Source organism: Sapajus apella, unplaced genomic scaffold (genome assembly GCF_009761245.1).
Source record: "Sapajus apella isolate SASKATOON/1434 unplaced genomic scaffold, GSC_monkey_1.0 scaffold2, whole genome shotgun sequence".
NCBI classification, from domain to species: Eukaryota; Metazoa; Chordata; class Mammalia; order Primates; family Cebidae; genus Sapajus; species Sapajus apella.
Window position 1 is genome coordinate 72020635 of NW_022436942.1, and position 11463 is coordinate 72032097.

At 50.6% G+C, this 11463-nt stretch overlaps 1 protein-coding gene across 3 annotated transcripts in view; it reads right to left on the bottom strand.

The window, feature by feature from the left end:
- RBM19 (RNA binding motif protein 19) overlaps positions 1–11463 on the bottom strand; it is a 143354-nt gene that overhangs the window by 91915 nt on the left and 39976 nt on the right. For all 3 annotated transcript variants that reach the window (XM_032240672.1, XM_032240664.1, XM_032240681.1), the window contains exons 18-21: positions 10535–10595; positions 6506–6585; positions 4607–4662; positions 1491–1607 (exon numbers count right to left, since the gene is read on the bottom strand). In XM_032240672.1, the coding sequence (XP_032096563.1) occupies positions 1491–1607; positions 4607–4662; positions 6506–6585; positions 10535–10595 (314 nt within the window). The remainder of the gene's footprint in view (positions 1–1490; positions 1608–4606; positions 4663–6505; positions 6586–10534; positions 10596–11463) is intronic.

Genomic DNA, 11463 nt, shown 5'->3' on the forward strand with positions numbered 1-11463 from the left:
AGGAAGGTTCCTGCCTCAGCTCCCAGCTCACCACACACCATGTCTGTTCATGAACTGCATACCAGTGTGATTTACAGCAAACAGAGGGAAAAAGAGGATGAGGATTTTTCAAGTTCCCCAAATGGTTTCTTATTCTTTACACTACAGAGTGAGAGCAAAGAGGGTAGATGTCATACAAAGATAATTCTTTCTCATTTCCAAAACACAAGACTTATTTTGTATCCACAGTTTACCTTGCAAGATGCTAACTGGCAACTCTAACAGAGGCTTCACTCTTGGATCCTCATGCAAGCACGGAACGAAGGAGCGAGACCTAGTATGTAGAATCCTAAATATTCACCCACACGCAGGCCATGGTGCTGCAGGTCCCCCGGGGTGTCCTGGATCCCACCCAAGCCTCAACAACGTGTTTGGGTGACGCCAACGTCATCTGCCATTATATTCTGAGGGCTAGTCTCTCTCCTATCCCGCCCATGGCTGGGGAGGACCTTGGCTTCAAGCATTCCCTTTTCATGCCCTGATATAAGAACACTTCTTTCATTGGGGGCTTGGTGCTGGGTGATGCCTGCCTAATCTGAAAAGCCAAATACTGTAACATGCCGGTGTAGGGTTCACCAACTAGGGGCCCTGGGGTAGGCCAGACTGTCGTTTTTAAAAAGTGAATTAGTTGCTGATGAATTCCCCTTAAGAATTAAGAATCCACATGGCTAGTTTCTCTTTCAAAACATGGGAATTGGTCTTACGAAGCCCGAGTCCTGTGTGGCATCCAGCTGGATGAGCAGAGAGAGGCCCTCCCACTGCTCAGTGCCCACCTAGCCTGCTGCCATTGCCTGCTGAATCGAGGCAGCTGTGTTTTCCACCCCTGTGCAAGCAGGTGCTGGGGGGCTGCTTTATGTGTACAGGTAACTCATCTTCATTTCCATAGAGCCATTTAGGCCAGTGGTCCCCAACCCTGGCTTGATGGACGTTAGGATCCCCTGGGGAGCTTTTAGCAAAACACCAATGTCTGGACTCCACTGTTGAAAAATGGAAACCAACTCTCTGGGGGTGCGGCCTGAACAAAGGTGTGTTTTAGCAGTCGCCAGGTGGCTGGAATGTGTGGCTAAGGTGGAAAACCAGCATCTTAAACCAAAAAGGTGGCTTGGATGGAGGGAATTTCAAGCAGATCCTGCGTAGAGCTGGGTTTTAGCCACTGGGGCCCTGCCCCTCTTGCACCTTGTGGATGGGGACAAGGAAGTCCGCCTGCCCTTTCTCTGTCTGCCCCAGAGAGGAGGAAGCTTGGCTGTTTTGACTTTTTTCCTGCACAATGCTCTGGGGAGCCACATCTGAGATTAAGGGAGATAAATCAAAGGCAGCCAAAAGATGACCTTTGAAAGATCACTGCGTGGGGCTGCAGCGGAACCATCCAGGACCCAAAGGCCACTTCTCCGAGACTCGGGCAGGCTCCCTGCCCGCACGCCAGTCCCCTGGCCTGAACGAGTGCCTCTCACCTGAAGAGCTCTCGGATCTCCCGGCTGTGGGCCTGGAAGGGGATGTTCCGCACCAGGATCTTGGAGGTGGTCTGCTTTCTGGGAACTTGTTTCTTCCGAGCTGATGTCACGGCTGGCCTGGAGGGTGGAGGGGAAAGAGTTCCAGTTATTCGGGGCTTCAGCAGCTCCTGCCCCACACTGGCTCCACTGCGCCTCCATCAGAATATTCAGGTGATGGATTCAAGGAGTGTGCCTGGGGTTGGTGGGGCCAACATGAAAGGACAGGAAGGCCGTCTCCCACTGGTGATAGGACCCAAAACAGCTGCAGAAGTCAGGGGACACATCCAGGCTTAGGTGGCTGCTGCTCTTCATTTGAGAGACTCTGGGGCCACCAGGGCCTTAAGGAGCCCGCTAAGGGCGGGGCTGGTTTCTCATCAAACCCAACCTCTGTTGTGCCTTTCTCTCCAGATGCAAAGACCCTGGTTGGTTTCCAAAGGTCTTGTTTGTGACACTTTGTCGAAAACCCAAGGAAGAGCATGTGGGGGCCTAACCATGGAGATGGACCAGGTGTCTTGTTGTTCTGGGGCTGTGCTCATACAGTAGCCATCAGCCACATGTGGCGAGTTAAATCTAAATTAAATGAAGCAAAACTAGGCTGGGTGCGGTGGCTCAAACCTGTAATTCCAGCACTTTGGGAGGCCAAGGCAGGCGGATCGCCTGAGGTCAGGAGTTCAAGATCAGCCTGGCCAACATAGTGAAACCCTGTTTCTACTAAAAATATAAAAATTAGCCAGGCATGGTGACAGGCACCTGTAATCCCAGCTACTCGGGAGGCTGAGGCATGAGAAGCACTTGAACCCAGGAGGTGGAGGTTGCAGTGAGTCAAGATCACACCATTGCACTCTAGCCTGCCTGGGTGACAGGGTGAGACTCAATCTCAAAAAAAACAGAAGCAGCAAAATTATAAATTCACTTCCTCGGTTGCTGGGGTATCAGCCTCCAAGATGGTGCTCAGTGATCCCTGGCTCTTGGTGTTCATGTCCCCTGTAATCCCCTCCCACGCTGTATCGGGGCAGGTCTGGGTGACTGGCAGGATACAGCAGAGAGATGGTGTGTGAATTCTAAGACTAGGTCACAGAAGACATTGTGGTCTTGTTCTTCCCCATTCTTGGATCACTCACTCCGGAAAGACCAGCTGCCATGCCATGAGGACACTCCAGCGGTCCCAGGAAGAGATTCCTGAGGTGAGGAACTGAGGCCTACAGCCAGCAGCTATGTGAGGGTGTCACCTTAACGACAGATCCACCTGCCCCAGCTGAGCCTTCAGATGACTGCAGCCCTGGCCGATATCCTGACTGTAACCTCATGCGAGACCCTGAGCCAGAATTCCCAGCTGTGCTGCTCCTGAATTCCTGACCCATGAAACAGTGAGAGGATGTTTTGTTTTCAGCTGTTAAGTTCTGGGATACTTTGTGATGCAGCAACAGAGAGCTAAAACAGTTGTGCTTGCCACATCTCAAGGGCTAAATAGCCACATGTGGCAGCTGGCTACTGTCTTGGGCAGAGATGCAGAGCATTTCCACTGGCGCAGAAGCTTCTACGGAATAGCACTGCCCTAGGGTGTCAACTCCCAAGGAAAAGCCATCCCCAGTGCCTAGGAGGAGTATGTGGTACGCAGTGGGTTTGCTGTAATTCTTTCTTGCGTAAAACAATGTTTCCATGAACACTGGCTAGGAAGTGAGACCTGCAAGGCTGAATTCGGGCTGGATATCTGGAGACAGCGTACTGGAAAGAGATCGCTGGCTCCGTGATTATGGGCACTGAAGGTGCTGGGCGCTTAACACACCTCTGGTTAGCACGTTTCACTTCAGAGGCAAAGTCACCCACTCAAGGTCACAGAGCTCCTGGATTAGAATCTACAGGTGTGGGGCTCAAAGGTGTGGGCTCCTTCTGTTATAGTGGCAGCTCAGGAACCCCCACCAGACTCCTGAGGGCCCCCGTACCAACGATGGTTAACATAGCACAGACCACAATGGGTAAAAAACACCAGAGCTGGCCCAAGCTGGATTCACAAGAAGCATTAACAAAGGAGAGAAGGAAAAAGGAAGGTCAATTCGCCGGCAGCTAATTTGCTGGATGACCACAACAAATGACCAACTTGTTGAAAACAACCGAATAAATATCCGAAACCAGCTTGAGGACTGTTAGAGGCAGGCATTTTATCACCCAAAGCAAGTGGATGATAGTGACAATAAGGGCTTGCGCTGGGCACCTGTTATGTGCCGGACACTTGCAAGCACCTCGGGTGTCATAGCTCATTTAGATGTACGAGCAGGTGGAAATGGAGGAGCAAAACTGAATCTCCAAACAATCCCCTACTTCAGCATACTGGTCATTGGGCAAATTGGTCTGCCTCCATCTCTAACACCTACTGAATCTCTCACATTAGCTGGAGGCTGGATTAGGCACTGTCATTCAGCCCTAAGAAAGCACGTCCCGTAAAGTGGAACGTCTAGGTTTCACAGCTGCTTCTCGTTTGTCCACAGCACCAGCAATCACCAGCTCTTTGCCTGTTTCTCCTGCACTTGTTCCTTTTCTTATTTAAATAAAAAGACAAGTGCGGCTGGGTGTGGTGGCTCATGCCTATAATCCCAGCACTTTGGGAGGCTGAGGCAAGCAGATCATGAGGTCAGGAGATCGAGGCCATCCTGGCTAACACGGTGAAACCCTGTCTCTACTAAAAATACAAAAAGTAGCTGGTGTGGTGGCATGTGCCTGTAGTCCCAGCTACTTGGGAGGCTGAGGAAGGAGAATTGCTTGAACCTGGGAGGTGGAGGTTGCACTGAACTGAGATCATGCCACTGCACTCTAGCCTGGGCAATAGAGCGAGAATCCATCTCAAAAAAAAAAAAAAAAGTGCATTAAACATGCACCCAAAGGACTAACATAATCGTAGTTCATTGGGAAAACTGGGGTTGGAGTTGGCAAATGCCAGCTTAATTAGGCAGAGTCCTAAATGGTAAAGGGGTAGGTGGAAAGGACAGGGAAGGGTTGTGAGACAGCCTCCAGGGTGGCGGTCACCCAGAACAGAAAGCACCAGCTTATAGGGAAGGAAACTGAGGACACTGAAGACTCACTTAGTGGCTCGTTCCGAGATCCTCACTTCCAGCTTGTGGCCGTCCACCATGTGTAACTAAGAGAGAAGACAACACAGCTCGTCTCTGTCCTGAGAAATACTCACCCAAATCCTTGCCCTTCACCAGAGCAGAGCCCTGGCTCGCAGATGGGAGACTCACTGCTCCCCAGAGAGCGGGGCTAGCTGGCCTCGAGGACAGAGGATGGCTTTTCCTCGAAATGGCTCACACCGAGCCCAGGCAGCAGCTGGTGGTCAGACACTCAGCCCTTGGATGCTCTCTTAAGCCACGGGCAGGCCTTCACCTTGATGCCACTCAAGGGACACGGACTTTTCCATTGTTTATACGCATTTTCAGGCAAAGAAAGGCCCTTAGTCTGGCTCGCAGAGTTGGGTTTAGTTTGTGTGTTCCTGAAAAGTATTCTAAATCACAGTAGAGTTGTAGCTAAAGCTAGGCTCTAACACTGGTCCCTCAAGGCGAAACTGGTGTATTAGCAAAATTACCCTTGAAAATCCCTTAAATCTCCCATAAAATATAGCACGCATAGCTTTGTAGGAACAATTCTTGGAGGCAATATTCACATATGCACTTATACAACGATGTCCAGAACATAATACAGTACACGTGCAAAGTGAAATTTCACAGCATCTTACATCACATGAAAGAGAAATATGGACCACTGAATTTGCAGAGCTGATTTTAAGTTAAATGAATATACAGCTCCTGATCAGGACGGGCCTAGGATGTGGGGCATTATGAAGGGAGCAGAGGACACCTCAAGCTGCAAACACCTACTGAATCTCCTTCACATTAGCTGAAGGCCAGCCTAGGCACCATCATGTAGCTCTAAGAAAGTACATCCCATAAAGCAGCCCATGTGGGGTCACGGAGCTCCGGGATTAGAACTTACAGGTGGTCCAAAATTTGCCCTTTGGGATGGTGCAAATCCCAGGCTGCCTTGCTCTCCATGGCCCCAGCTCCCCTCCCGCTAGAGGGTCCTGATCTGTCCTTGTACTGAGGATCTAGCAGGAAGGCACATATCCCTCCTCTGTCTGAATAGGATGTTGAGTCTCTATCCAAACAGCTTTTGGTTCAGCCTTGTTCTCCCCACCTTCTCCCACCCTGGCCAAGCCTGGATAACTCAAGGTTCTCCTACCTGCCCCACTCATTGTCCCCTCTCCATGCCAGCAGCCAGAGAGGCTGGCGCAGATGCCAGTGTGCCCACAGCCCTGTAATGGTCACCCACTACCTTTAGGCTGAGCAGTAAAATAGCCTAGAGGAGCCTGCCCTGCACACCTCTCTCCTCATCCTGCACCTTGAACTGCCACCCACGCCACCCCTGCCACAGTGGCCTCTTTGCTTTTCAAATGTACTAAGTTCATTCCCGCCTTACAGCCCCTCTGCATAGTGTTCCCTACTCCCCAACTACTTCCCTCCTAGATCGTGGTGCAGCTGACTTCTGGCCCAGTAGGCGTGGGCTCAACTGTCACCTCCTTAGAGGTGACCACACAGCCTACACACCCGACCTCCACCCCCGACTCGCACCTTTGTCTTCATGACCTGGTCCTGCATGTTTATTCAGAGGCCCATGGCCTGTCTACCCCAGCAGAAAGAGGGGCCCACGTGAGCAACCTCTCCCAGGCCTAGCGCCACGCCTGGCACACGCCAGGCCCTTGACAACAGTGTTACGGATGGAGTGGATGGGCTATGGTGACCATGGAGTGTTGGGAAAGGTTCTTCATTTTTTTCTTGGGCTACAGTCTCCTAGATACCTGGCAAAAGCAACGAGCCCAGTCAAGCGTAGACTTCACACACATTCCCACTCAACTTCAGAGGGCTGACGGGACCTCTCACTACCTGCCAAGCGCCTCCGTGGCCCTCAGCTGAGAATCCTCACTTTACCTGGAGCTGCTTGAGAGCTTTCTGGGCTTGCTCCGGCTTCCTGTATTCCACAAATCCAAATCCCATGGAAAGCAGCACTCCTAAGAGAGAGAGAGGTGGAAATCACACCAGTGGGTGGGGGAAGTGGAAGCACAAGGCCAAGTGCAAGGGCTGTGATGGCCCCAGACCTGCGCCATATTTTCTCTTTTCTTTTCATACCCCTCTTCATTCACCCGACATTTCAGCTCCTGGCTTGCTGTTTATTACTAGTCATCTTGACGAATCAGGCAACGAGGTTACATGGCTGCCACCTGAGGCCCATTTGACTATTAATTAACAGATGACTGGCATAATAATTAACTTCATAATAGAATTCTGCTTTGGGAGGAAGACTGAACTAAGAGACATGACCATCGTGAAGGCAAGTGGCAAAGCCTCTACCTGGGCAGTCCTCTGCCGCCGCACAGAAAGCCTGAAATGAACACGTGCAGAGTCGAATGCATCAAAGCCTTGCTCTTCACAAATATTTCTCACCAGCCAGTTACATTCAGTTCCTGGGTTTCAGATATAAAATCTGGATCATGTGGGCGACTGAATTATTCAAACTTCTCTGGTTCCTTACTTCTAGGTTGCAAGTAGCAAGAGTTCAGACAGCAAGAATACTGCAACAATTTCATCAGAAATTCTGCTTCCTGACTATGCATAACTGGGAGAGAGGAGTGTTTTTATGAGGCACTAAAATAAACGTACGATCCCTAGTAACATCCTGCCCTCGTGACGTAAGATTTGATATCTCCTACCTTTCACCCTCCCCCCGCCGCAGCATCTCATACATATTTGTTAGGTTTATTCTTTATTGTTTTTTCACAGTTGAATTCAAATAAGATTGACTTCACTCTGATCGGTACAGATGAGGCTTGAGGCTGTCTTCCTCTGCCTCACTTTGCAGTTCCTGTCTTTACCTCTACTGTGCTGTTTGTGAGAACCATGCTCCCGCCTTTTGATTGACGGCAGGTGTTATAAAATCAGAGCCAAGTGCACTAAGGAATTCCACTAATTGCCCATACATGGCTCAGACAGAACTGACAACCAGTGCCACCCCATGGTGACTTTAAATGTTTGTTCTTCAAGCAGATACTGCTTGAAAGCTCTCTTTTGAAGGCTCGAGGCTGTAGGGGGTGGGCTGGCGTGTCTGTGCACCTATGGTATTTTAAAAGCCCAGTGACTGTGTAAAAGGCAATCGTGAGAAGGTCAAGTTCATCTCTGAGTGACTGACACTATTCAGATCCATCTCTGCCACCGTCCTCTGTGGGAAACTGACCCCTATGGACAGCTCTATCTGGGCTCCCCAGATTCTTGGCTTCCTGTTGGGATGAGCCAGCAGGAGGCTATGATCTAGGATTGGTTGGGAGGCAGGTATGGGGTGGAGGAGAGAGAGGCTGGAGTACTGGATCCTTCCACATGTCCCCACCCGCCTCCTTGCTTTGGGTGGCTTTGCAGTGGCCATGTCCAATCCACGGCCACTACTCCTGCAGGTTATCTTGTGGCTCCAACTCTCAGCTAAGCTCTGGTCACATGTTTTCCTCTAATGTCCCTCTAGGCTCAGCAGGGGGAAAGGCATTCTTCCTGTAGAACCCACTCCCTGGATATCCCCGTGGGCTCCCTCAGTCCAGCTACACCTCAGCTCCTTCCTTACAGACATCTCTGCTCCAACCCCAGCTCAGAGTACTGTTTCCTGCTGCAACACTGACTGATATGCTTTGTCTAGATTTTCCCCAAGCTCTCAAATACAGGCCCTTGAAAATGAGAGTGTATGCTTTAAGAGCTGCTTATGACATGGAAGGATCAGATAACCACTTCTAAAATATGCTGAAGAGTGCTCCCCAGGAGTAGAAGGCCAGTCCCACAGAGCATCTGACTGGGCGCAGTGAGAGGCAGACACAGCCACCTTCGCCTGCTGGCCTGGGAGTATCTCTGTCTAGTCTGACCCCAACCTGGACCTCAGCAACAACTTTTTTTTCCCTGAAATCCCCACAACTGGCCCTTCTCATCATTAACTTGGTACTTAGCTGCCTTTTCTTGCATTCCAAACTATATCTGAAGTCCCTGGAGAACAGGGGTATTAAAGGGTGAACTGTCTCTTCCTAAACTCACATGTAGAAACCCTGACCCCCAGGATCTCAGATGTGACCTTATCTGAGACAGGCTCTTTACAGAGGTAACCAAGTTAAAATGAGATCATAGGTCAGGCGCAGTAGCTCACGCTTGCAATCCCAGCACTTTGGGAGGCCAACGCAGGCAGATCACTTGAGATCAGGAGTTCGAAACCAGCCTGGCCAACATGGTGAAACTCCAACTCTACCACAAATACAAAAATTAGCCAGGCATGGTGGCGGATGCCTGGCTACTGGGGGGGGTGGAGCTGAGGCATGAGAATCATTTGAACTTGGGAGATAGAAGTTGCAGTGAGCCGAGATCACACCACTGCACTCCAGCCTGGGCGATAGAGTGAGACTCTTGTTTCGAAAAATAAAAATAAATAAAATGCAGTCAGGGTGGGCCCTAAATCCAATATGATTGGATGACTGCTGTCCTTTTAAAAAAGGTGTGAGTGGATTTGATCACAGGATGAGCATATACAAGGAGGATGCCCTGTGAACATGGAGGTGGCATCGATAAGCCCAGGAGACAGGCCTGGGACAGGTCTTCCCTCACAGCCCCCAGATGGAACCAACTGTACTGGCACCTTGATCTCAGACTTCTGAGACTCTGTGAGACAACACATTTCTGTCATTTAAGCCACCCAGTCTGTGGAACTTTCTTATGGCGGCCTGGCAAACGAATACAACGGATGCTCTGACTTCTGTGCCATATGTCTGCTTAGAACCCTCCATGGCTCCCAGAACTTCTGGAGAAAAGTCAAAACTCTTGTGTGTGTGGCATAAAAGCCACTTCATAGTCTGGATCTCGTCTACCTTTCCAGGTGTATCTCCTCCCTCTTCCTCAACAAATCCCCCAGGCTCAACCACTGCAGTGTGAGTGGCCTCTGCACGCCTTATTCCTGCCGCCTGGCTGCTCTGCCCCTAACCCTCCCAGCCTCAGGCTGCTGTCCCCTGTGCTGGACCCCTGTCCCAGCCCCCCAGTCCCTTGCTGCACTGTGCTATAACCACCAGCATATTTGTCTTTCCAGCTAGACTGTGTACATGCTACAGGCAGGGCTGTGTCTCCCTCAGATTCATATAACACCGCACCCACTGCCTGGCAGGGCCTGGGAACTGTTTGAGGAATAAGTTAATAGCAGACATCCTGGCCACCAAGTTCTTTGCATGCAGCAGATGCTCAGGACACAGTTTTGGGCTGACACATGCGGCATTCCTACAAATCCTGCCAAACTGAAGGGACAGGATAGGGCTGCTATGGCTGTGGGAAAGCAAGGACGTATCCCCTGCAGGAAGCCAAGGCTGGAGGACCGCCCAGCAAAGGCCAGGAGACTCAGGACAGTACCCAGGGCCAAAAGGAGAGATGAGGGTGCTCCCTGCCTGCCCACGTACCTACTGGCCTGGGTGATGCATGGTTAACCACTCAGGAAAATCTGTAAGGTTAATGACTCGGTAGAATGTTCCAGAAGTTCTAGAACTGGGTTATCTCCCTCAGAAGGGAAGAGGGAAATCATAAGACTGGCTGTTTCTTGCTATTTCCTAGGAAACTTCCAGAACACAGAAGTGCTGGGAGGCGGCAGAGGCTCCTGATACAAACCAAGGTCCTCACTATCTGCCCACAAATGGCACTGCTCTGAAACCACCCCTGACGGTTCGAGGTGGTGGAGTCTCTAGGTTCAGAAGGACCTGACCCGAGAGGCTGCTTCGACTGGAAAGCAGGAGACTCTGGGGAACAGAAAGAGGGGCTACTTTCAAAGAGCCTGACACTGACCACGCTTCAGAAAACAGAGAACCTTCAAAATACTCAAGAGAGAACTCCCCCAACCCCTTGTCTGAAGGTGGAGCTTCTTTGGGAATCCACTCTTTCCGGCTGAGATTTCATGTGGAATACCTGCTTTGTTCTTCTTCTTGGAGATAGAGCAGCTCTTCACTGTCCCCACTTTGGAAAACACCTGGAAAAGAAAGTAACAAGAATCATCAGCATCTCCAGGCCGGTCCTGCAGCCTGTGCAGGCAGATCTTGAAGGACAGAGGCCACGTACTCATGCAAAGCAAGGATGAAAGTAGAAAGGACGCCTGGCCGGTGCTCACTGTGGCCAGGCCCTGTCCTGAGCCCTTCACATACACTAATTCATTCAGCGACCCTGGAGTAGGAATCATTGCTCCCCATTTTTCAGATCAAAAAAGTGAAGCTCAGAGTGGTTAGAGATGGCAGCAGGGTTGCAGAGCTGGGAAGTGCTAGAGCTGGTTAGGACCCAGGTATTCGGGCCCCAGAACCCAGGCTCTAAACCATGAGGCAGGAAAGGCCCCGTCAAACACTACACCCCCAAATTTGCCATATGGACGTGGGGTCCCAAAAACACTGTGAGGTGACGAGTGATGCCCTGCTTTAAGTAACCTGGACAGTCCCTTAGGGTTCCCCATAAGAGCAGCTGGGCTTGTTTCTTGTTCCAGTTTTAGAAGAAGGAAGTCGGACACAGAACAGTGATGGACTGACTGCAGATCATGCGATTGGGAAGTGGCTGTAAGTTCCGAAGCATGGGCTCTACTGACCCCAGTCCGGACCTTTCTCACTGCCCCCTGCACCAGATGCCAAAATGGTTTTTACAAAACTTTTAAGTTATAGTGTATTCTATTTTTCTCTTTTTCTGTCTCCTTTGCTAGAATTTGAAACCCAGTCAGGGAAAAAAAATCCATGTTTAACTGCTTCCTGGCTATGTGTTCAGCACCACACACACACACACACATACACACACACACACACACAGGGCCCAGGGAAAGACAGGCACCCAATGAACGTTCACCACGTGAGCACTGGGGA